Below are 27540 nucleotides of genomic sequence, written 5' to 3'. Positions count from 1 at the left end.
GCGCTAAATTATTAAAATGTAAACAAAATATAGAATAAGGCATGGCGCAACAATATTTTATCATTTAAGAGAAAAATATATATGTTCAATTTCATAAACTTATTTTGAAACTTTATTGATACTTAAAATAAAAAATAACTATTAAATTCTTGAAAAATTTATATAATTTAATTCATTAGACATTTTGTCTCTAAATTAAATCGAATATTACTTAATTTATTGTTTTGGCCTTACTGAACAAATATCTGCATGAAGTTGTTCCTATAGTTACTACAAATTATGGCAAATAGAAACTTACCTTTAATTGTTTTTCCTTGAATACACTGTGTCTATTCATAAAGACATGATTATTTAAGATTATTCAGCTAGTCGGATACTAACCCCAGCGGGCTAGGTGGGTGGCTCTCAGGGGTTTATTTTTCAACAATCTAGCTTAATATTTAGACCATTTTGCACACGGTTTCAGTTCTGACGCATCGCCCCCCCCCCATTCTCCCTTTTGAAAAATGTTTTTTTCTATGATATATGTTTTTGTAATCTAGCTATAATTTGAAAATTTATTTTTGTTTTCAGACAAAATGCCACGGGGGAGGCGAAACGTCAGGCCTTCCCCCACATATGTCTTCAATTTCTGGGCGTTTGACAAGGAAACTAAATCATTTGGAGAGCCATTTGAATTTCAGCTTGATAAGGGGATGGACTGTAAGACGTTTGAAGAGCTATTTCATATTATGGCTGATAGAACAAGAAGGTTAGTTTTTAAATTTAAAAACGCAAAAAATTAAAGAGTTCGTTTATATATATAATACTATATATAGGGATTCTCTAAAATTGGCTATAAATGATAATTTTCGAAAAAACGTTCCTTTCCGTAATACCTTTTGAAGACAAATAGCTGATGCATCTCCTGCACTATTTGAAGGGTATAAAAGCAAACTAATCACCTAAACCTCTCCCAAGCCTTAAATTTAAGTTGGATGGCATCCTAGGTCCTTTATGATGTTTAATATTATTTAAGAACTTAATTGGTTCATTGGTTGTTAAAATCTTAAGTTATACCATATTACTTTATATAATAGGTTTACTTCAGGAATAAGGTTTACTTTCAATGAATTTGTTATAGAAACTAGTGGGATGTTAGAATTAGAGTCAAATGGTATTAACGTACTTAGAATTTATTCCAGTTACCCATAGAAAATTAAAATTATATGAAAAATATGAGGTAAATACCTAACCTTGCAATTATATTTTTTTTAGTGTCCAACACAACGAAGATCACAAGAAGCTTTTGCAGATAAATCCACAAGAATTCATCCTTTATTTTGACGGCTGTAATTTAGGTAAATAAATAATTCTGTTACTTCACGATTAAGAATTTGTTGGTTACAATAACTTAGGTACAAAAAGTTTTGTACTAGAAAAAATGCATTATGTGAGGAAAATTAATCCTTTTAATCTGATTATAATGTATAGCATAATAAATACTAGCTCATTAAGATTTCTATTGGCCTCTTTCATGCATATTTAACTTGAAAACGTAATTTTAAACTGAGATTTTAGTATACATTTAATATCTACATAGAATTACCTAAAGTTTTATTTAATTAAAATTGTAATTGACGGTTTTTAGAATGGTCTGCAACACCTCGAGGTATTGCCTTGACAGAAGAAGATGCAATAGCGGCATTTCCCAAGTCAGTTTTTAAAGATGTTAAAACTATCCTTGGTGACAACTTTTATGAATGCGCGTCAAGTATCAGCGAAGGAGAAAAGTTAGCTCAAAACCTAGCTGATTTCATTTCAGGAATAATAAGCTTAATTTTTGCTTTTATAATGCTAGTAGTTTATTAATGATAACTTCAATAAAAATACTGTCGTATACTACTTATTTTTAAAATGTTGAAATAATTTTTTTGCCTTTATGGAATGTCTTTCTGCAAAAGTAGGATGTATGTAAGTTTATATGTATGATATTATGGGTTTCTTAGCCATTTAATTGAATCTTTTTTGGGGGTTAAAACATTAGTTTTCACTTTTTACTGCAGTAATTGGATATCTAGGTGTCTTTTGAATTAGCAGGATTTGTATGGTTGTCTTTTTGAATTACTGTTTCATCATCTTGTTATAAACCATATGTCGTTAAAAGTCTCCATTTCCCTGAGTTAATTAACAAACACAAGTATTAAGCTGTCTGGATATTCTAGTGATCAATGAAACATCAAGAAAAGGGTTTATTGAGTTTGGTCTGAATCCTGTACTAAAGGAACCAATTTTTATAATACCACACATGAAACAATTTCACAAAGGTCCACACAAAGAAGAATGTGATGTAGAAAAATGTCAAGAAGGAGTGAAAGAATACATTGAAAATTCAAACTTGCAGGTAGTTTCTGATACTGTTCAATCTTTGTTTCTAGATTATAGTGATTTTAAACTTAAACCTCCATCTGTTGATTTTGGTCAATTTATAAAAAGGTTAAAGAACCTTAACATTAATTGTATGGACACCTTTGTGAGTTATATATATACACATCTAAGAGACTACCAAGTGGAAGCCATATCTTCTAGAGAAACTAAACGCAAAAAACTGGGTGAAAATCAATTATTACTGGCTAATTATGTTTATGACTTCCTAGAACGTTACTGTGAATTGAATCTTATTAAACCAAAGCTTCCCATTACTATATTCCAGCCTCTGATTGAGTATTTCTATAAAAGTAACATTGAAAAGTCAAACTATGAGTTACTGCTAGAAAATTTTTCATTCGATAAAAGCATTTATGGTTTCCTATGTGAAGAAGCATATATATTTTCATATTTTGCTGCTAAAGATTTGGATTTTCATGATATGCTGAATACGTATGAAGATTATGATGAACTGGTTATTGAAAGAAACAAATACTTAGTAAGAAAGTCGTACTCAGCAGATTTCAATGATAAAAGAGTTATTGAAGATTATAAGATGAGGCTTGGTGAAAAGTTTCAACACTGTGACGTATATGAGAAATCTCTACTATATGCTGTGTTATTTCCCGATACTGAAACAGACGACAAAAAACAAGATATGAAGGATTTGGGAAGAATTTTATTGAGGTAATTTTATATTAAATATGATTAGTTACTTATTGTCATATTTTCTCTTGTAGAAAATCTTTCATAACTTACAACCTAAGTTTACTACCTACCCTCTCGGAAAAGAACTGTCTATAATACCATAGAAAAAGTACATATGTATTGTGCGGGAAGGATGCTGTATCCCCCTTGAGGTAAGAGACTTACTTAGTTTTCCTGGGCTGATGGACTCGAACTGGTTTTGGTCTCGAGCTGTCAGCCTCGCCCATAAGAGGTATTTTACAGGTACAGACAGGATAGTTATAGAGCAGCTATAGCAAAGATAATCTACCTGTGTCTGCAAAGCAGGGCTGATCAAGTTCTCCAAGGGTTCTCCAAGGGGTGCACGGCTGCCGGGACGGGAGGCGGGCAGTGCATTTAATGGTCTGTAATCATATCTTGTAAAGTATTTGATGTTTATACCTAGAAAAGAATATGTTATAACATTGGCCAGGTGGTTGAAACCTAACTTCACCCGGCCTAACTAGGTCCTATTCTCCCCCCAGTGTACATTATTTGTATTAGTGAAAGGAGGAAAGGTTAGTTTAAGTGTATTATATAGAGAATTAAGCTGTACCTGTTTGTTAATTCTGGACAGCTTAGTTCTCTAAAGAGCCGGCAGACATTATAATTAAGCGGTCTGAAAAATGAAAATCTTTATTTGCTAATTGCAACCGCGAAATTAGAATGTCTGCCGCAGTGAGCCGCAGGCAACCCGTTGTTCTTCTGGTGATTTGGTGGCCTGAAAGTGTACATACATTAGTGTACATGATATGTATTACTTGTATTTTAGACCCAAAGATCGATTGTTTGTTATTGGTTCTCCAAGAAATTATGTTGGCATCAATTGGGGAGAAAATGTGTGTCCATCGCTGTACACCCGAGGTGGTAACAACTATACAAATATGAACCATATATTGGAGACCTATACATTTTACACGAGCATAAAGGTAGGTCTAAATCTTGGATTGTAATCTGAGGACTTTTTTACGCTTTCGGTTTGTGTTACTACGCCAAAAAGGACGCATTGAACTTCATAAATAAGAAGTCTCAATATATTAAGTTTTAGATTCTATCAAACTTTTAACATATTTAATTTTTTTCTCCCCTAGTTTTGTTCTCAAGGAAGGGGGGGGGGGGGATGGAAAAATGTTTTTAGTAGGGCTTTTTTACTCATTTCTTTTTACCCCTCCCCCATATTTGTCTAGTTTTTCCCCAATGAGGGAGGGCAAATTACCGACAGACGGACAGATATTAAAACACTAGACTCAAACTAAATTCTAATTGGTCATAGGAATAAACACACAAAAAAATCAGAAATGTTACAAAGAATTTTAGGAATTACTTTGATAATGAATTTTAAGTCTTAATTTGTTTTAGATAGAAAACCTTCTTGAAGTAGACGAATCTCTGTTGGGAGAATTTTGTGAGATAACTTGCACCACGCATCCTAAAACTCGATGCAAACTTGAAGAAGAAAGTTGTGAGGCGCATAGTCACACTACAGCTTGTCTGGATCCTTTCTTTAAGTTTCAGTGTGTCATTGGCCACTCACCAAAGTATCATATTGCTTTGAAAAGAAAAGAGGTACGTTCACTGGTTTGGGGGTGTATTTCCCTTCCCCCCATCTCCCTCTATTCTCTATTTCTTTTCCCGAATTATTATTAAAAATGATAATTGTAATTATATATATATATATATGGATTGTAAAAGATGATTGTTAAAATACCTCAGGTTGAGAAGGACCTAAGGCATTCATTATCATTAGGATTATAAAACTTTATTCTTTTATTTTATCAGGTACCAGTGGTTGATGAAATTGACAGCATAGTTTCAGAATTAGGTAATTATTTTTATTTATCGCTTGCAAGAACTTTTTTGTTCATATTTATAGGTTGATAGTATTAGTCTACCTACACTTTGCAGATACATACCTAAATAAAAGCAAAATATTTATTTTATTTTCGTATCTACGGACACATTTAGCTGTAAATCACGCAAGATTTGATTATTGCTGTTCAGAACATAGAAAAAATTATTTCTTTTGAAGCATGACCAACGGACCAACTAAATTATATAACAGATGTTCTTATCAAACATGAAATATTCACCAAAACGTCCAGTTGTTTATCTAAAATAGCTTCCGAGCAAATTCCATCCCCCACAGCGTTGCGGAAGGACAGACAAAGTGAATCATAGAGTAGCTTCTCCACTTGAAAACATGAATGATTACTAATATTGATTTACAAAGTGATAGGTATGATTTCCTAATTTCAGAAAAGACTGAAAATTCAACAAACACCAAGAAGAAAAAGTCCAAAAAGAAGAAGAAAGGTAAATAATCTTTTTAAAACCTTGATAGGTAGGGAGAGAGGATGGGGGTGTTTAAACTCAAGGAATAGAGTTACTCAAGAGGCATACTATTTATACTATATAGGATGAATTTGGATACTATATCATACTATATGACCAAAATTTACTATATATACTATATAATATTACCTTTATTTGACAAATATTTACTATATATACTATATAATATCACATTTACATAACAAAAAACGAATATTGTCAGTATTGTGACAAAACCTCTTAAGAAGCGTTTTGTCTTATTTTCACAGTAGGATTTTTCCGATTTCTAGCCCCTGCGGGGGGCTCTAACCTTTAGTAATCATTAACCTTTTTCTTACCTAACCAAACCTTAAATAACCTATCAAAAGCTGCTGTGTTACTAAACATACTGTGTTTCTAATGCATAAAGCTCCACAGTAAGAAAGAGATGAAGAAAATCCCTTGAAATATATTATTGTTTGTGATTATGATTTAAATATCAGTTATTTTTCATAGAATTAATTTAAGGGGGAGGGGGGAGTTTTGCCACTTTCGCTTACTTCGTGATTATCAGGCTAGGTATTAATGTGAGACTAGGTTATTTGGGATAAAAGTTTACTTTTGGATAGGTCTCCAGGTTCAGTTGCTGCAGGCTGGAAGGTGGTTTCTGGACAGGTAAAAAAAATTAAAATTTTTGTTTCAAGATTTAGAGATCAACATATTAAACAGAATGTGTATCTTTTTGGATTCTATTATCAAATCTGAAGAAAAATTAAAATTGGCCTCCAAGTTCTGGTCCTACAGACCTTCAGGTCAACTATAGACAGGTAAAAAAATCAAATTTCTTATTTTAGGAGTTACAGGTCAACTTATAAAATAGAGGATGTATATTTGAATGTTACTAAAAATTTTGAAGAAAACAATAAAATCGACCTCCAAGTTCAGGTCCTGCAGGCCTCCAGGTTCACTTTGGACAGGTAAAAATTCAAATTTCTTGTTTGAAGATTTAGAGATTAACTTATAAAACAGAATATGCATCTTTTTGGATGTTATTAACAAATCTGAAGAAAAAATTGAAATTTGGCCTCCAGGTTAAGTCCTGCAAGCCTCCAGGTCCACTCGGGACAGGTAAAAAATAAAATTTCTTATTCTAAGAGTTAGAGGTCAACTTATAAAACAGAGTATCATATGTATCTTTTTGGATCTTATTAACATATCTGAAGAAAATATATACATTGGCCTCCAAGTTCAGGTCCTGCACAGGGTTGTCATTTTGGGCGGGCGCTTTTGGGCGGGCAGTTTTGGGCGGGCGGTTTTGGGCCGCCCAATATAAGGTCCTTTTGGGCAGTTTTGGGCACCACCCTTTTAGGGGGAGAGAAAAAGGGGAGGGGGTTAAAAAAGAGGGGGGGCGGGCCTATTTTTGGGTGATATCCTTATACTAAAGTAACAGGATGTGTATCTGTTTGTTTGTGTGTCTGTGTGTTTGTACCAAAGGATCTCGCTAACCGCTGAACCGATCGGGTTCTCCTTAACAGAGTAGCTTCTCATAGGTTCTGGGAAGGTTTATAACTATATTGGGGGAGGGTACCACCACCCTCCTAAGAGAAATCGCCCCTAGAAAAAAATTGCATTCCCCCAAAAACTTTTTTAAAAATTTTTTAAACTAAAAATAAAAATGGGAGGAGCAAACCTACCCCCCCCCAAAAAAAAAAAAAAAATTATTCGGTGCTTGCTTACATGTGAAGACCGGAGCACCGAAAACCCCCCCCCCCCCGCTTATTTTTGACAAAAATCAAAAATAAGGGGGGGGGGTAGTTTTTTAACCCCCCGCTTAGTTTTGACAAAAATCAAAAATAAGGGGGGGGGTAGTTTTTAACCCCCCCCTTAATTTTGAAGAAAATCAAAAATAAGGGGGGGGTAGTTTTTTCACTGTACAACACGCCAGAAAGTTGAGTGAGGTAAATCAAGTAAATCCAGTATACCAGAGGGGAAACCTTATTACAGGGATATTCATGTTTTGGGGCATAATTTCCTTATTTATTGACTTTGGCCAGTAAAAGGTTTTAATTTTGCGCTCCAGTCTACCACATGTAAGCAAGTACCAATTATTCCCCCCCCCCAATTTTTTTTTTTACTTTTTCTTTTCAAATCTAATAGGTTTAATAATTGGATTATCAAATTTGAATCTCAAGTGCCCCTAGAGAAAACCACTTTTGGGCGCCCAAAACCCGCCTAAAACCCTTTTGGGCAATTGGGCCGCCCAATATAAAAAAAAGTGCCCAATTCGACAACCCTGGTCCTGCAGGACTCCAGGTCCACTCTGGACTGGTAAACAATCAAATTTCTTATATGAAGAGTTAGAGTTCAATTTATATAACAGAATACCTATGCATTTTTGGATAATATTAACATATCAGGCTCCAAGTTCAGGTTTACTAAGGACAGGTAAAAGATTTAAATTTCTTATTTGAAGAGTCCTCTATGTAGGCCTCTAGGTCTTCGCTGCAGCACCTGAACCTGGAGGGCAATTGTATTTTTTCTTCAGATATGTAAATAAATTCTAAAAATATGCTTATGGTGTTTTCTAAACCAACCTCTAACTGTATAAATAAGGAATTTTGGTTTTTACCTGTCCAAAGTCCACCAGGAGGCCTGCTGTATCTTAAACTGGAGGTCGATTGTCATTTTTTCTCTCAACACATAAATAGCATTTAAAAAGATGCTGATGTTGTTTAAAAAACTAACCTCTAACTCCTTGAATTTAAAATTTTGATATCATTACCTGTCCAGATTCCACCTGAAGGCCTGCAGCACCTAAACCTTGAGGCCAATTTATTTTTTCCTTCAAATATATAGATAACCTCCAAATATAAGCTCATTTTGTTGAATAAATATACCATTAACTGTTCAAATATAAAGTTTGATTGTTATCTGTCCATAGTCTATCTGAGGGTCTGCAGCACCTGAACCTGGAGGCTAAATGTAATTTTTTCTTCAAATATGTAAAAAAAAAACATCCAAAAAGATCCATACTCTATTTTTTAAGTTGACCTATAACTCTTCAATCAAGAAATTTGGATTTTACCTGTCCAGAGTGGACATGGAGGCCTGCAGGACCAGAACTTGGAGGTCGTTTTTATTTTTTCTTCAGTTATGTTAATAACATCCAAAAAGATGCATATTCTGTTGAAGTTGACCTCTAATTCTTCAAATAAAAAAAATGAATTATAACTTGTCCAGAGTGGACCTGGAGGCCTATTTAAATTTTTTCTTCAGATATGTTAATAACAACTAAAAAGATGCATATTTTGTTTAATAAGTTTATCTCTAACTCTTCAAACGGAAATTCAATTTTTTTTACTTGTCCAGAAACCACCTTCCAGCTAGCCTGCAGCACCTAAACCTGGTGACCTATTCAAAAAATGATTAAATATACGTGAAATACTACCTAAAATTAACTTTATCCCAAATAACTTAGTCTCTCATTAATACCTAGCCTAATAAATCACAGAGTAAGCGAAAGTGGCAAAACTCCACCCCCCCCCCCCCCCCCTTTATATGTGAAATTGCTTTGATAACAGCTTTGCTAACAGCTTTGCATTAAGTTATTTTGATGATGTATATATTATGTATTACTAAATAATTTAAAGTCCGATACTATATCATACTATATAAGTGAAAAAAAATATACTATATATACTATATGGATTTTAAAAATATACTATAAAAATAATATATTTTTTTTGTTTTGGAGTGGTCGCCCTGCATATTGTCTGATTCCACAAATAGGAGAATACTAAAGGAACATACAATGATACAAGAGATCTCATTGGTTGAAATTGTTTACACATTTTGTTACGTAAGGGCATATTTTAGGATTAAGTATTTCCTGGGTAAATTAATTCGTGTAAAAATTTCTTCGCTCGTATAATGTGAAACATAGGTAAATTAAGTTAGTTATGAAATTCTTTTATTAAAGTTAGCTTTCAAAAAAATTATATCGTCCAATAGATTCTCAAATCTCGTCGCCAGTATAAAACAAAATGTAAACAACAGTTCTGTCTGCAAATATTACCTTTTTTATTTTTACGAAAAATGGGGTCAGTTGGACAATCTAGATATACTATGTCTATTACTCAAGGTTACGGGGGGTGACTCGTGGTGGTTTTGTAAGAAGGGTAATTAATATATTGGATGATATTGTTAAATTGTTTAATATAAGGGGGGGGGGGGGGTGGGGGGTGCTGTAACTATTTTTAGTTGAGTTTCTTTGACTTTTAGTTTAAAAAAGTGCTCCTTCGCACCTCCCCCCTACCTTTTAGTACTTTTTCTTTATCCTAGCCTCCTTTAAGACTTGATTTTGAAAACTGGCGAGCAGTGTTTCGGAGCCGGAGCCGGGAGCAGCAACATTTTTGGTGGAGCCGGAGCCGGATCCGGAGCCGTATTTTTCGTTAAAAACGGCTCCGGCTCCAGATTAGCTGAAAATGATTTTTTAAAGTAATATTATACCTATTTGGCAACGGTCTATTTCTATATAATAAACTGAAAAACTATTGTTACTAAACAAATAGACACACATCCTTCTACTTTTATATAGCTTTAATCAAATAAAAGCAAAATATTTTATATTATTTATTTTATTTTATCAAATTCAATAATGAACAAAAATTGATATATTAATTTTAAGGTAGGAGCTGGAGCCGGAGCCGCATCAAAATTAAACGGCTCCGACACCCTGCTGGCGAGGTATAAAAGCGTAGCTAGATTGTTATTTGTTAGGTTAGGTAGTGTAAGATTGAAGTTCAAGAAATGTGCATCCACTCTAGGATTGAAGAGATGTTTCTTTCTTAGGTCGAAAGAAAAACTCTGTTACGGGGGATTAAACAAAACTTTGTTTTTAAGGAAAAAAGGAAGCCGCTGCAGAAACAAAATCAACCAACCAAACAACAGAAGATCTTAATGACTTAAGCAACATAACAAATGAATCTACTGGTGACATACTGAATGTAGAATCTCATGCTGCCAATGATGATGATGAATTGGCTGCTAGAGTTAATCAGGCATGAATTTCTATAGAGTAATGCGTAATGTAAATAATGCGTAGGTATGTAAAGAGGAGTTTAAGATTTAGAAGATAATTATTCAATATGTTAAATGACATCTAAAATAAGAATTAAGTCTATATCTCAGTTTCATTTTATTTGGTAAAATTGACAAGATGGCTAGAATAAGAAATGAATGACCATTGAAAATATATTTTTTTCTTAAATAGGTAAACTATTTTTGAATGAATTACGTGACCATAATCTATAGTAATCTTTCTGACTAGGCGTCTATAAGTTTACAAGCTGAAGCTCCTGAATTGAAAACCGAAGCTGAAAAGGAAAAGAATAATTCTCCCGACTTAGAACTTGGCAACGGATTATTAGTCTTTGGAAACAGTATTGTCATCAATTCCTTGGATGTTGTTAAATTCAGCCACGTGATCAAAATACCAGTCAGATGTGTGGCCGCATTAAATTTAAGATCTTTTCAGAAAGCAGCAACCAAGGCAGGATTCTTGGAATAGAAAATATGATAAATATCTTAAATATAAAATATTTTTCACAAATAAAATTTAATTTTTTTCATAATTCGAAATCATTTGGGTTGGGGGGAGGGTACTAATGAAGTTTGGAGCTAACGGGTGTTTATTTATTTTAAATAATTCCTCCCTTTGGACTTTGAAGATAGGGTTATTTTTAGTAGCGAAGGTACTCTATAACTCAGTGTCCGTCCGTCTGTCCGTCACGAAGTGGGGAAAACGGGATTTTCTCGCTCCTTTTAAAGATAGACAGCTGAAATTTTTAGTGAAGATTCCTATGACATATGCCCACTGTCCATCTAATCTATACATTGTTATTTCTATATGTCTGTTATTTGGGGTGCTAGATCGATTCCTAGATTTTAAAGTTTTCGTGATTTTCTCAACTCCTTCTCAGTATAGAGGGCTGAAATTGTCAGGGGTTAATCAATTTTACATAATTCCACGCCGTTTTATTAAGATTTGTCTATTTATTGGGGTGCTGGATCGATTCTTAGATTTTTAGGTTTTCGTGATTTTTTTCTATTCCTATTCAGGATCGACGGCTGAAATTATTAGGGATTGAATAAAATTATGTTCTACATATTTCCATTAAGTTACATTAAGGTTTGTCTATTAATTGCTGTGCTAGATCGATTCTTAAATTTTTTATTTTTTTTTTATTTTAAAGGTTTGGTGATTTCCATATTCTACCAAGTTTAATGTTTGTTGTATGACACTTCTCTATAGTAAATTATTTTCCGATTTCCATTCATAATTTTTGAGCTTAGCTACTTATGGATGTTGTCATCCTTGTTAAATTAGAAAAGAAAGGGAAAAAAGAAATATAACTTTGTTGAAAAATATACACCCCTGAACCCAAAGTATTATCATTTGGCTAGTTCCTTTGTATTTTGAGCCATAACAAAAAAATCCTAATACCGGCTTACCAAGTTTTTAATTGTTGTACTTAATAGATAGATGCCGTGCTATTTGTTAACATAATTGTCCTCGTTGGTTATTTACTTATTTTCTTATCCATTAATTCCTGTGATCAGGTTGTAGATCCATCCCGTGATTGGATTATTCTAGTACACACACTTGATAATGATGTTCTCTCCATTGCTCGCAAGAATATACCAGACATAAACAAAAGTGAGGAGGCAAAACTGTTGGCTAAGGAATTCTGTTCTACCATCGCCCATATCCTAGAACAGTCTCCCCATTACAGAGTTCTTATTTCCATGTTGCTTCCTAAATTTGATTCGGAGACTAAGGTAAACGAAAACTAAATTGCTGATTGGAGTTATGTGTTCTAAGTCTTTAGAACAGGAAACTTAATCTTAAAATACACATTGCAGTTGGTTTGATGAGTTATAATGTGGAAATGCGAAGACATGGCGGCGGAACTGCCGCCCTCGCAAATATCTTTTACATTTTATCGCCAAATTGGACTCTTTCAAATAATATTTTCTTAACAGTTCCACATGAAAGCAATGCCTGATTTTAGCGTAAGTTGAAAATTAATGTAAAAATTTTAAACTTGAAAATCACGAAAAAAATGCCTTTTTTTAATTGTGAAAACACTACAGTGAGAAATTGCGCAAAAAGTCGGACTTTAAATGGATTAAAAAGGTTAAAAATCACCCAGCCCTTAGTTATATGACCAAATGAAGGGGACTGGAAGTTTTTATCAAAATCTGAGACCTCATGCAGAAAAATGTTTTTTTGTAAATAATGAGCCAGGCATGCATCTACCATAAGCTTATTATAATAAATTTTTTCTTATTTTTTCGTAACTAAAATTGGGTTTTAGATTTGTTAGTTACTAAAGTCCTAGCTTTGTCATTTTCTGAAAACATTAACAAAAGCAGAAATTTTTATAGTTCCAGCTTTGTACTATGCCCTAAAAATCATCTAAGGATTCATACCATAGCCTCTCAATTCATTTGCTTAATAAAAAATTTATTTCAGGCGGATGTAGAAGTTTTTTGTAATTTCTCCAATATTCGTAGAATCATAAACGAAAGTATACTTTATATACTTAAAAATCATTCTCGTGTTGAGTTTATTAACCACAACTCCTGGTTATATATTGACAACGAAGCAGCTAAAGTTATGAACTATGAGCCAGATGGGCGCTATCTTACTCAAGAAGGCTTCAAGAAAGTTAGTGATAGGTGGATAGAGCACTTAAACAAAATAATCATTGAGACTCCTCCAAGAGAAATGAATACAGTTCATGAAGCTGTTGATCGTACGGTACATCCTGCCCAAGCAAAGGATGACGAAGCATTGTTTATATTTGGCAATAGTATGATGATGAATTTTTTGGATGCGGTTGAGTTAAAACACATGTTTAAGATTCCTGTTTTTCCCAAACCTGCTATGAACTTTGAATCTCTATATTCATTAACTCTAGCTCAAGCTTTACAACCATCTCAGAAAAAAATTGCGCTAATACACACATTACAGAGTGATATTTTCAATATAGCACTCAGATCTGAATGTTCTGCTGAGGATAAACATGAAATGACCAAAGAATTAGCACTGGATTTTTGTTACTTTATAGATGAATTACTTTCCGAGAGTCCCCAGTTGGAAATTATTATCTCTGATCTATTGCCAGGGTTCTATGTCATTCCCGTGGAGAATGAGGTAAGCATTTTTTCATTTTATTTAGTTTTTAATTTCAATAGTTACCAACCCAAGGGGCGTTTATTTTGTAAAAGGTCTAAACGGAGTGGAGCCTTACTTTCTTCACAAACTTTCATTGAATTTTTATCTCAATAGAGTAGTGGCTTTACAAAATCCCATTGTAACTCATTTTCTTAGTTCTTTTTTTTATATAAGGTTAGCTTTTAAATTTTCATTCTGGTTCACCCTGTTATGATATTATCTATTTGTTATACAGTAGAAATGACTCACCTAAGTGAGCTTGTAAGAATTCCTATGTAAAAGTTGGCTAAGAGTTATCAGTTCGGTGGAGTCTAAAAGGGTCCTGAATGTCCTGCTTGTACTGTCAGATATCTTGAATTTTTACGTGTTCCTTTTTTGACGACTTTTTATACAGTTTTGTACTATGAGAGGTGTACTTGGAATTTATAGTTGGGTGGGGAACACGAATATAATAGTGTGTTAACACTTTATGGACGAAATGGGCAAACTTTCTATTAAAAAGTTATGAGCTATTTTTTTTAAAGAAAATTTAATAATAATGGGAATAAGATATTTAAGAATGTCGCATTAATATTGAAAGAGGACAATGAATAGAAAAATTAATATCATTATGAATCTTTTGAAGCGAAGCTTTTCTAAAATTATGGTTACTTTGTCCGCCCTAAGCCCGCAGCGCTCGGCTCACTAGTCTGCCTAGCCGCAGCGCTCGGCCCTCTTGCCTGCCTAGCCGCAGCACTCTGCCCCCTTGCCTGCCTAGCCGCAGCGCTCGGCCCCCTTGCCTGCCTAGCTAGAAAAAAACGCCGATAATTAATTTAGGCATGCTAGAATTACCCTATGAATTTCAAAATTTGTATTATCATTCTTAATCTTAATGCATTATTTATAGGTCGTAGCAACTCTAAAAAACTCTATATAATCTTTAACAAATGTCTATATGTCACTTTCAAACATGATTTTTAATATAAAAATGTTGAAAAAAAGTTTCAGCCTTTTATTTTTTATAGGAGCCGAGAAAATCACGTTTTCCTTAAACTAATACATACAGACAGACGGACATAAGGACAGACGGACATTTTAAATTATAGAGTAGCTTCGCTACTAATAATCAAGTATAAGAATGTTGACAAGAAGTTTCAGCCTTTTATCTTTTATAGAAGCCGAGAAAATCATGTTTCCCCCAAACTAAGACATGCGGACAGATGGACAGACGGACATTTCAAATTATAGAGTAGCTTCGCTACTAAAAATGTTAATTCACAATTAACAAAGATGACAACATCCGTTATTAGCGAAGCACAGATGTATCCTATTGTATAAAGTAGTAAGCTTTTTTGTCTGTAGCTTCTTATTAGTCCAGGGAAGGTTTTAACTATTTTAACTATTTAAAACAATAACTCTTATAGAGTTTCAGAAGCAGAACATTAACTTTTAAGTCTAAACAAAATTATACATAAATGTGTTGCAAAATTGCACATATATAGGATCAAATAAAAGGGCATACTTTCATTTTTAGGATTTTATTGTAGAGTTGCCTTGCTTATAATACTTTACCTTGTTGTCCTAAGAATCAATATTCCAAAAATCAGATGAATAGGAGAAGCATATTATACAACAACATGTTGTCAAAATGCTAAGCTTTATCAATTGTACCTAACTGTCATGGGAATCATCATGCAAAGTTTGATATCGATGAGACAATTTTAACATGCCGAAATTAACGAAAAGAGCTAACCATTACGGACGGACCGACCCTAATTTTACAAAACTCTCTCTTATTTGACAAAAAGGCGGGGTAGTTCATTGTTTGTTTTTAAAAGCGAAGCTTTTCTATAATTAAAGCCAGTCTGTTCGTCAGTCCGTCCGTAACGGTTAGCTCTTTTTGTTAATTTAGACATGTTAGAATTGTCCTAGCGATTTCAAACTTTGCATGATAATTCCTATAACAGTTAAGTAAAGATTTATGAAGCGTAGCAACTCTACAATCCTTACTAGAAAGTCCGCACGTCCAACCTTTTTAATGTTTTTTTTATATCTTATAATCAATCTTTATATCTGATTTTTAAAAGCGAAGCTTTTCTATAATTAGGGTCAGTCTGTCCGTACGTCCGTCCATAACGGATAGCTTTTTTCGTTAATTTAGGCAAGTTAGAATTGTCCTATTGATTTCAAATTTTGCATGGTGATTCCTTTAGTAGTTAGGTACGATTTAGAAAGCGTAGCAACTCTATAATCATTACCAAAATTTCCGTACGTCCATTTTAAACATAAAGATTTTTTTACTTTTTTAACAACTAATTTTTATGTGATCTAATCATCCGATTGATCTGATTTTTGGTATATTGATTCCTGGGACAACAAAGTATAATGTAATAAGCGAAGCAACTCTATAATCAAGTCCTAAAAATGTATGTATGTCCTGACGTTATCCTGAATCAAGCAGTTTTTCAACAAATTTACTTACAATTTTGCTTTGACTCTTATACATTTATATTATGATTATTCAGTTCTGACACTATACAAGTGTTAATGTCCGTTTGTCCTACCGTTTCAGTGCTTCGCTTTTATGGATGTTGTCATCCTTGTTTAACAACAAATGTTTATGTGATCTAATCATCCGATTGATCTAATTTTTGGTTTATTGATTCCTAGGACAACAAAGTATAATATTATAAGCAAAGCAACTCTATAATCAAGTTCTAAATATGTAAATATGTCCATAAACATTATCCTGTATAAAGCAATTTTTCAACAAATTTACTTACAATTTTGCTCCGACTCTTATACATTTATAATCTAATTATTCAGGTCTGACACTATATAAGTGTTCACGTCCGTTTGTCCTACCGTTTCAGTGCTTCACTTTTATGGATGTTGTTATCCTTGTTTTAATGCCGTTTCCTATTACATCTAGGTATAATGTTACAAGCGAAGCATCTCCAAAATCAAGTCCTAAAAATGTAAGTATGTGTTTAAACAGTGTCTGTATTTTAGCAGTTTTGCCTACAATTTTGTTGACAAATATACATTTATATTCTTCTGCTTATTTAGTTCTGACACTCAAGGATATGTTCGTTTGTCCTACTGTTATAGAGCTTCTCTTTTATGGATGTTGTCATAATTGTTTTACTGTAGGTCAGGCATTATGTTATAATACAAAGAATTTCTATTATCAAGCTTTATAATATAAGATAAAATCCTAAAACCTAATTGGACAACAATTAATTTAGGTTAGGTTAGATTTAGTCATATTAGAATAGGTATTTTAAAGAGGTACTAGCTAGGAGCATGGACTTAAGTCAAATTATATCTAATAAGCTTCACATGTTTAAATATGAAATCCTTGTTATAATCGAAGCTTTTCTACAATTAAGATTGCTCCGTCTGTCCATTATTGTTCTATCTATTTCAAACTATGCATGTAGAAGAGTGGGAAAAGGAGAAAAGGTGTTTTAATTGAAATGAAAAAATCAATCAAAACATTTTTAATTATTAATTTATTACCTATTCTTTTTCAATTAAACTGTAGGTAATTTTGATGAAATAAAATCTTAATTTAGAAAAGCTTAAATTAAAACAATTTTTTTATAATTTTCCCAACAAGAAATAACGTAAATTTTTCATAAATAAAGAGATGAAAAAAGGAAGTATATGATAAAAAAAACATTGTAAGTGACAAAATTATTTGTTTATTATGATACGGAATTTCGGTTAACTATTATTATGCAATAACATTTTTTATTAAAAATATTAATATGTACTTTATTACCTTTTCATGGAAACAAAGACAAGACTGGGGGCTCTACTTATAGTCAAACAAAAAGGGGGAAATGAACCCACCATCTAATTTGTTATTTAATAGATACATTACTTACAATTTTATGATAAGAAAAGGTAAAATAGATAATTTTGAAAGCGAAGCCATTCTATAATTGGGATAAGTCCCTCCTTACGTCTGTATGTCAGTTTGTACGTTTGTACTTTTGTACGTTACAAGCAGCTCTTATTGTTTATCTAGACATGTTAAAATTTCCTATTAATTTTATTTTTTCAACATCTAAGCGATTTTAGTATTTTTAGATCAAATCTTTAATAGGTTTTTTTGGCTATTTTTATATTTTTCACATTTCCCGATTGTATCTTTTGTGGTCAGATTTTAAAAACTTCAGTAAATAAGGGTATTAAAATTGAATTTTCCATCATTGTAAGGTATCTGTAGATGACAGGGCAAGTAACTTTTTCTTATTTCACATATTTCTTCATTTCTTGATAATGATAACCCTTTGTTCTTATCATTCTTAAAGGACGCCTGCAAGAACTCCCACGCTTTAACTGCTGAAAGACTGCCACAAGTAGACCCAATACCCCAAATTTGAAGCCTTCAGCTTCAATAACAAAAAAGTTCTAGGCATTTCAAAATAGCATTTTATGTACATTGATATTTTGAAAGATTTCCAATGCTCATAAAAGAAAAAACAATATTAAATTACGTCGCCTAGACACAAAATTATAACCTTATCTTTGTTAGAAACTTAGATTACCGGTAACTGATTACATTTTTACATTAAAAACACCATATTTCATAGTCAAAATCTATGAAAAAAAATCGATTTAAATTGCATTTGTAAACGAAAATCATAGCGGACAAAAAGGGGGAAACTTATGCAAGCTCAGCTGTGATTGGTTGTTAGGCTGATTCAGCTTTCTGATTGGCTACAGTACATTCGGTACAATGCAAGTTAAACTTAATTTTTTTATATGATTTTGACTATAATAATGGGTATTTTTATTGTAAAAATATAATTAGTTACGGGCAACCTAAATTTATGACAAAAATAAGCTTATAATTTTGTTTCTAGGCCACGTAGTTTAATTTCAAAATTTATAACATTAGCATTGGATTTCTTTCAATATAAAATGTCAATTTAAAATGCCTAGAACTTTTTTGTTATAGAAGCTGAAGGCTTGAAATTTGTGGTAATGGGTCTACTTGTGGCAGTCTTTCAGCAGTCAAAGCGTGGTATTTCTTGCAGGCTTCCTTTAACCCTTAACAGTAAGGCCCCTTGCTGCGCCTATTAGTCGGGGGGGGGGGGGGGGTTGCAACGCCCCCCCCCCTCTTATTATCTCAGCTCCTATTAGAGCTAGAAAGCTTTTTTTTCAGAAAATGTTATCTTTATGTAAATTTTGTATTACAAATCTCAAAACATAAATTTTGGCGGGCACAGCTGTACTTGGCAGCTGCCAGCTGCCGCAGTCATCAGGTAAACTACGGCAGATCATAATGAAATTTTATTATGTTATTAAATGCCCCCCCCCCCCCCTTCAGTTTTTCATTTGTAAAAGATTGAAAACCATAAATAAGTGACTTATTACATATGGATATAACATATACCAGAGACTTAAACAAAGAATTTACCTTACAAAGATACTAAATATCCTCTTTTAGTAAATCCCTATATGAATTATAAGTATAGTTAAGATAAACATTTTCTTAAATATTTGCTTTTCTATCTTAAAAATTAAAAAAAATACTTTGACTGACTTATAGTCTAAATTCATTATTAAACAGTGGCCTTGCATAATTCTTTTTAGGACTCTAGCTCTGAAAAGAGCTGAAATAAAAGCAAGGGTGTTCATGCCACCCCCCCTCCCTTCCTACAGATTAGGGTCTGAAAAGGGGCCCGACTGTTAACCCTTAACTTATAAGTATGACTTTTATAAGTATGGGTATAACACATAACTGAGAGTTAAAACTTTTTGAATATCTCCATCCTGGCGGGAACAGGATGCCAGCAAACCTGGAAATTTCATCCAGGTAAAAAGCAAATATATTTTTGTGACTTAAACAAAGCATTTTATCTTACCATAATACTGAAATATCCTCTAGTGATACATCCTCAGATGAAATACAGGTGTTCAAGTCAATTTCAGGTTCCAGGTATGATCCTTCAGGTCTGATCCTCCGGGTCTCCAGAAATCTTTAAAAGATTCCTGTGACCGCAATTTTTGACTTAGAGACTTCAAATTGCTTTTCTTACATGTCTACATAATGTATTAAAATTTCATAAAGATCCGCCAACATTTTCCGCCGACTGCGGCGGCTTGCAGCTACCAAGTACAGCTGCGGCCGCTAGAATTTATGTTTTGATATTTCTAATATAAAATTTACTTAAAGATAAACATTTTCTGCAAAAAATTGTTCTTCTTGCTACAAAAATAAAAAAATTACAGCTGTTTGAAATTTTTAAGTAGAAAAGGACTTAAAAACAAAGGTTGGTTAATAAAAGGGTGAAGGAAGCGAAAATTGACTTTGATTCACTTGAGGTCAGAAATTCATTATCAAACAGGGGACCTGCAGAATTTTTTTTAGCCCTCTAGCTCTAATAGGAAATGAGATAATAGAGGGTAGCGTTGAACGCAACCCCACCCCCACCCCAACCCCAATCATAAAATCATAAAAAATGTTGTCAAAAAGAAAAAATTTGCATTTTATAATGAACGTCTGGAATTTCTGGTTGCAGGCACCCTACTACTACGTTGGAAATCAATAAGACAACTCTAAAATTCCTAATGACAATAAAAGCTATCCGTTATGAACAGATCAACCAACGGACCATTTATAAGCTTTTTTTATTTACACAAGTATCATAAAAAATGTTATTAAAAAGTGTACATGGACGCAAGGATTTTTTATTAACAATAAGCGATAATTGTTACCAACAGAAAGGCGGACAAACCTCAACTATACAAAAGCTAAACTTTTAGTGATTATAGAAAAGCTTTCTTTAAAAAAAAGTTGATTAATTTAATTCATTAAAAATGTCGCACATTACTGAGTTTGCGTTTTTTGAGATAGACCAAATTACATTCAGGACCCTTTTAGACTCCACCTATCAGTTCTTGATTTGTAATAGTCAGATCTCGTAAGATCTCTACTACTAAGATCAAGACAGATGTTCTTAGCATATGTCAGTTAGATCTTCGTAAGATCTCTACTGATCATAATTATTTAACTTTTCAATGTAACCGAGCTGATCAAGGATAGTAATACGCAGATGAAGAATGTAGTATGAAAAGGACATTTAACTTGCTAATAGCATGCTTATCTGAAAGCAGTATTCATTTTCTATTGCATTGTCTTCCGGAAGTTCGTAATCAATATGATCATGAGAGATTCAGAATAGTTTTATTTAGTTAACATTATTATAACAATAAGGTAAACACATATGCAAGTAATTGGAATCAATCATGAGAAATAATTAGGACACCCCGGGGACATTCACAAGAACACTACAATCAGATCCAGGTAGAGAGAATGGAAACTGGGTAGAAGCATAGTTGTCTGATTCAGATTCCTGAAATGAAATATCATTTAAGGAAGTTGTAATCTAACGATTTATATATTTAACATTAAGTTAATTGGATTTTATTCAGGAGGCATCTGTACAAGTGACGTTTGACTACAATACTTGTCTGGAAATCTTCAAAGACTGTTTAATTGAACATTTTTCTCAAAATTCTCGAGTTGTACGCATTCACATAGACGCAGCCAATGATTTAAGTGATAGCAACAAAAGACTGGAAACATTGGAATCAAATTATTTTTGTTTGAAACCAGACACTCAAAGAATAGTAGATATTTGGTTGGAATATCTTTTTAAGTGGAGTACAGACAGCCTTGCATGCCAGTTAGATGAGTATACAGATTATAAATACCCTCTTGATTTTGTTGCCAGTGATCATGTACCATTGGCTTCTGATAATGAGGAGGAATTTGTATCAGATGATGCAATTTCTCAACAACCTGAACAATTTGCTGAACTTGAAATTCCAGAAGAAAAGAAAAAGGAACCAACTAAAAAGGAATCCAAAAAGAAGGGTTCTAAGGGCCAATCTCAAAGTAAAAGAAATAGTAAAAAAGGTGGCAAGAAAGTTAAGGAAACTAATACAACTGCAAACCCCACTACTGAAGTAAAATCTGATGTTGCACTTACAGTTGACAATCAACCAAATAATGCCAACACCAATGAAAACTTAGAATATGTTGGTGGTGCTAAAAGAAAAACTTCAAAAGCCAAACCATTAGCTGTGGCAGAAACTGGGCAATTTGTAACTAAATATTCTGGGTTAAGTTTGTATGAAATTGAAATGCTTGAAAACAGACACACTAAAGAACTTGAGGTATTAAACAATGAATTGACGGAGCTCGACAACGGTGCCCAACAATTCATCAATGAGATGCATTATAAACTAAGTACAACTCAGACTAGAATTGACAAGCTTGAGGATAAGACTCATGCTAATGTCAAACAAGTTGCCGCTCTTGATGATCAAATAAATGAACTGGTCAAGAAGTTGAATAAATTGAAGATCGAAAAGCAATCTTTGGTAGCGGAGAATGTTGAGTTTAAAAGAGAAATGGACGAGCTTACTGAAGAAAGGAGAAATTTAGAAAAGGTAAAAAATCTTTAAAATTCTGTAAGACACTTAGACTCTGTATTCGGGGGGTTTGGGAAGTGGTAGAAATATAGCCTAAAACATAATACAACTTTAAAAATGAATTATTATGTTAAGTTCATAGGCGTCCAAGGGGGGGGGTAATGGGCCATTTGGCACCCCCAAACGATTTTGGGGGTGCCGTAGGCACCCCCAAAATTTTTTGAACAATACCCCCCCCAAAAAAAAATTACCCCTACCTTGGGGGTGCCGTAGGCACCCCCAACGATTTTGGGGGGGTATTTACCCCCCCCCCAAACCATTTTGGGGGGGGTAATTACCCCCCCAAAATAAATGTTCTTAAAAAAAATTTTTTTGGGGGGGGTATTTACCCCCCCAAATTGAATGTTCTTAAAAAAAAAATTTTACTGAAAATTTTTTTTTGGGGGGGGGGATCTATGATGTAATTGTAAAGCACTGAAGATTCCATAAAATAGATACCTAACTAAATTAAATATTTCATTAAATAATGAAAAAGAATTTCTATAGGCGATTTCTTTTGGGAGGATGTCAGGATGTCTCAAAACTAGTTATAAAACTTACCAGGACCTATAAGACGCTTCACTTTAAAGTATAATCATATTGGTTCATTGGTTAGTGAGTTAATTATTGTATTTTTATGTTCTAAAGAATGAGATACTACTATATATTTGAATAGTAGTGGCGCCCTTAGCATCTAAGAACTCGTGTTTTCTAAAGGGTAAAAAGGGAGGAGAAAAATAGCCTAAAACCACTCAAAGGATTGACCTATAATAGTGTGGAACCATCATGGGATCTATGTGAAGCTTTCCTAAAAAGGAGAACTCAGTATTAAAAGTAATGAAATCTGAAGCTATAGTCAAATAAACCTTACTTACTACTTTATGTTATAGGATAGTACTTATTTACTTAATAGATTAGGTAGGTGCTTTTTTTACATAATTAAATTACCCCCCCAAAAAATTTTACCCCCGGGGTAAATTAGTTTGGGGGGGGTAATTACCCCCCCCAACAGATTTGGGGGGAGTATTTACCCCCCCCCCCAACAGACTTTAGGGGGGGTAATTACCCCCCCCAATCAAATTTTACCCCCGGGGTAAAAATTTTGGGGGGGGTAAAAAAAAATTTCGGCGCGCTTCGCGCGCCATTTACCCCCCCCAAACACGAATTACCCCCCCCCCTAAAATTTTTTACCCCCCCCAAAAAAAAAAGCTTGGACGCCCCTGGTTAAGTTTTCCTGAAATGTAGAACTCATTCTGTTTAGCTGTTAGCAAGATCTTAACGGACAAACAACAATATCTTACTTCTCTACAGGACAGGAGTAAAATAAAGACCTAATATTTTAACCCGCGACCGTGGCTCAACACGTAGCGCATCCGCTCGTCGTCGGGAAGGTCTGACTCTGCGTCATAACTAAAACGTTAAAAATGATTCCTACTGCTGCTATGTCAGGTGCGCGACATAAATAGTTAGAGTATGGGGAATGCCTTGGCCCAAAACAGGCGCAACTCACTACCATGCACAGCTAGGACTTATACGACAAAGGTCGTGCAATCAAAGGGTTGGTTGTCTGTTGGGCAAATGGACGCTTTACACCGCAATCAAAGGGCTTAGGGCCGACAACCCTATATTATATCCATAAAAAAGCCTCTTTGTTACAGAAACACTGACAAATTGTCAGCGGCCTATGCTCCTCCTGTGGAGTGAAAAGGGCTTGTTACTGTTACTGTTTTCAATTTTTTAGGTATTTGAAATGGATATAGGTGAGAAGAATAAGAAAAAGGAAAGTAAAATGTCAGAGATATCAAAAATAGAAGAAAACCTGTCACTGCTACTGGAAGAAAAAGAAGCCAGAGAATCTGGGAAAGGTAAAGAAATAATAAGTACTCAGTAGTTGCCAACCGTACCTTACTGGTTAGGCTCCTGTCCATGACACTTTATAATCAGGTTCAACAACCTCCAAGAATAACTAAGAGGAGCCATAGGCTCTTTTTTTGTCCAAACTCCCCGGGGTTGTAAGGTTAAATAACAACCAACTCTTAAATTGCACGACCTTTGTCTAGAAATTAAGTACAAGTTAAAATATTTGTATTCGAATAAAATAATCCTTCCTGTTTAGATAGTTGTAAATAAATTCGCCCCTAGAAGTCACAGGAAGGGGGATGGGGATTTCAACCTTCACTTTTAATTTTCTTTTTAAAGCAGAAATAATTTTTTCAGGCAAAGTACATGGGTATGCTGACGAAAGTTCTAGTCAAAATAACACAAGGCCAGACGCTGGACCAAATCAAGCTATGCTACTAGGAACATTGATCTTACTTGTAAACAAGCCTCTATAAATATAGATATTAACCCTTTAATGATGTGTGATTTGGAGAAGAAAAAAAAACTTGTTTTATGTTGACATGAGACACATACATTTATATCAGAATTAGACAAAAAGGGGGTATGCAACAGATAAAATGTACTTAAAAAAATTTCTGACCGAAAAAGAATTTTAAAAAAAGGTCTTTTAGAATGCGACTACTTAAAAAATATATTTTACTCTTAAATTATGCAAAGACGACATTCATTTCAAATACTCGTTCCTTATTATCTAAGTTCCTATTGGAGCTAGAGGGCTAAAAAAATTTTATGCATTTCCCCAGTTTAATAATGAATATCCGACTATAAGTCAGTCAAAGTCATATTTCGCTTCTTTACCCTTTTATTTACCAACCTTTGTTTTATGTCTTTTTCTGCAAAATTCAAAATGCTATAATTTTCTTATTTTTGAAGCTAGAAGAACATTTTTTTAGGAAAGGTTTATTTTTATGTCAATTTTGTATTAGAAATCACAAAATATAAATTTTGGCGGCAGGAGCTGTACTTGGCTGCTGTACTGTACAACTACTGCAATCGGCGAACGGCGGGAAAACGGCGGCAGATTTTCACAAAATTTTAATATTTTATGTAGACATATAGAAAAGCTTAAGTTTAAAATTTGAAGTATATAAGTCAAAAATTGCAGTCACATTAGCCATTTAAAGTTTGCTGGAGCCTGGAGGATCAGGACCTACAGGATCGTACCTGGAATCTGAAATTGACTTGAACACCTATATTTCATATTAGGATGTACTAGGTACTAGATGATATTTTAGTATTTTGGTAACATAAAATACTTTGTTTAAGTCAAAACAAAACTTTTGCTTTTTACCTGGATGTTTCACAAGAAAGAAAAAATTAAAAATCGCATATTTCCTAACATCTAAGCAATCAAAAGGAAAATGTATACATTGTAACAGGTTTATATGAGAAAAAAATATATATTTTATCCTAAAGAGCAACTATTACCCTCAATTTCTTTATACAACAAAAGTCATAAAATTGTCTGGTCGTCAGCGGTTTGAAGACTTAAGATAAATTTTAAATCATCCAGAGGTGTATTTTATCTATAAAAATCTAGTGCTGATTCCCGCTTTGGTCTCAGATAAAAAATGTCCAAAATCGACCCACCCTAATACATAGGGAAAGTCAAGGTTTTTTTTCCTGTAAGAGTTTCATTTCCTGATATCAGATGGAAATTGCAACCTAAGATCCCCATTTTTTAACGGAGCACCTACTCGTTATTACATAACCCAGAATTTTATAAACACTTTGTTTTGTTCTTTGGATTTAAACTTTGGGGACTTCTATAGAATCTTTATTGGGTTGTACAGACGAGCTGTGTCCTAAATTTTCAAGAAATTATGTTAAACTACAGAAGGCCTGTTATAATTGTGAGATAACATCAATTTATTGTCCATTTTCTTATCCCTCATCTAAAATTAGCCAAAGATTATTTTAGAAATTTGAGTACATTCTTACTAATCAGTAATCAAGTCATTATAGTAAGAATTATGCAATAAGATGAATGTTTTCTTAGCGTTTATGAAAGAGCAGATAAAAACTAAGGAATCTGACCTGGAGTGTCCAGTGTGTATGGAGGTGTCACAGGTTCCTATCTATACCTGTCAGGAACAACATATCATATGTTCAGAGTGCTGGTATAAAGTAAAGGTAAGGTTTTCTTTGCCTAACTACATGTAAAAGTAACTTTTTTCTTAGCTAATCTTGATATATTTACAGTTAAAGTGTCACTATATATTTATAATAATAACTAGTAGCTCCCCCCCCCCCCTCCCATCCTTGGAAGCCTCTAGGAACACATAAGGTGTGGGGGAGGGGGGAAGTCGAACTCTCCAACATTCTGATTATATCGGTTCGGCGGTTAGCTAGATCCTTCGCTACAGACGAAATAAGCTTACTTCTTTAATAATAGGATATTTTTCATAGATGAAATCTGTGAACAAGATAGCTGAGTGTGTACTGTGTAGACTGCCATATCCTGACCCACCCCGACACCATAGATACATGGAGAAAACTGCTCAAGAACTAAATCAACTCTATGCTGTGTATTCAAACCTAATCAATGGGGTTCAGTAGATTTTTTATATGTGGAGAATTAAGAATATAAATACTTCATTCAGAATAATAATAACAATAACAATAGTTATTTGATAATCAAAAACTTAAGATGACTGGTTTATTTTAAAAAGATTTTAGTATTTGTTACATTTAGAAACATCCTAGTAAGCTGAAATTCTTAAAAAGGTGCCATGAAGCAGTATTAGGTAGCCCAAGGCAAATTCAAATAAATAATTTTCCCGTATGGCTTCGAAACCGTTTAATAACCACTGAATTAGAACTGGTTTTAAACCATACTATAATCATGTATCATGTCGTATTCTAGACAATTGTATACGAATATATATTTATAAAAAAAATCTCAATTGATTTTATACTTTTTCAATTTACTATCCTTTGAATGCTGTCTATAATACGATGCAATATAACTATTATCTGCTTGACCTTTAATATTGTAATATGGACTTTCAGTAATTAACTAACGGCTTGGCTCCTAGCTTCTGGGGAGCAACTTCCCTATTTACATTTTATTATAAGGAAATATTTTATTACAAGTAACTTTTCTCTTGGCCATATCTCTAAGATATGTAGTTAGTAAACCTTCCTCTTTGTAAAGTTTAATAAAAGCTGTTTTTGACAATACTAATATTCCAAAAAAAATCTAAGAGAATAAAGCCGAGAATTCAACTTAGTTGGAAAATATACACCCCTGGGATGTTTCTAAATGCATAATATATTTGGATTACATAATTGATACTATAATCAAACCCACATTTCTTGAACGAGTATGGCGTAATAACTATCTTAAAAACCATTTTTGACCTCTGATAATTTTACAAGTAAACCCAGAGCTGTGAATTTGTGACATGATCTTCGTATTTTTTATCTTTTTTGTTATAATTATACAGTAAATTTATAAATATATGTATTTTTTACTT

At 33.4% G+C, this 27540-nt stretch overlaps 1 protein-coding gene across 1 annotated transcript; it reads left to right on the top strand.

The window, feature by feature from the left end:
• Positions 1-576: 576 nt before the first annotated feature.
• LOC145311796 (uncharacterized) lies at positions 577-27540 on the top strand. Its single transcript, XM_080150785.1, has 17 exons — positions 577-751; positions 1258-1340; positions 1631-1804; positions 2205-3093; positions 3905-4061; positions 4492-4698; positions 4912-4954; positions 5389-5445; positions 10345-10502; positions 10772-10993; positions 12064-12282; positions 12980-13663; positions 21116-22138; positions 23901-24024; positions 24377-24460; positions 26061-26194; positions 26471-27540. The coding sequence occupies exons 1-17, from the start codon at positions 579-581 to the stop codon at positions 26618-26620; spliced, it is 4581 nt and encodes a 1526-aa protein (XP_080006911.1). The 5' UTR covers positions 577-578; the 3' UTR covers positions 26621-27540.

This window comes from Acartia tonsa, chromosome 2 (genome assembly GCF_053477335.1).
Source record: "Acartia tonsa isolate MP-2025a chromosome 2, ASM5347733v1, whole genome shotgun sequence".
In the NCBI taxonomy this organism is placed as follows: Eukaryota; Metazoa; Arthropoda; class Copepoda; order Calanoida; family Acartiidae; genus Acartia; species Acartia tonsa.
Note: the sequence above shows the minus strand (reverse complement) of the source record. Positions and strands in the feature narration are given on the sequence as shown.

Excerpts from the sequence above, each read along its gene's own strand:
- LOC145311796 (XM_080150785.1), top strand. The coding sequence starts at position 579 with ATGCCACGGGGGAGGCGAAACGTCAGGCCTTCCCCCACATATGTCTTC. Across the intron at positions 4,062-4,491 it reads CATTTTACACGAGCATAAAG|ATAGAAAACCTTCTTGAAGT; the intron begins GTAGGTCTAAAT and ends AATTTGTTTTAG. Across the intron at positions 24,025-24,376 it reads AGCCAGAGAATCTGGGAAAG|GCAAAGTACATGGGTATGCT; the intron begins GTAAAGAAATAA and ends TAATTTTTTCAG.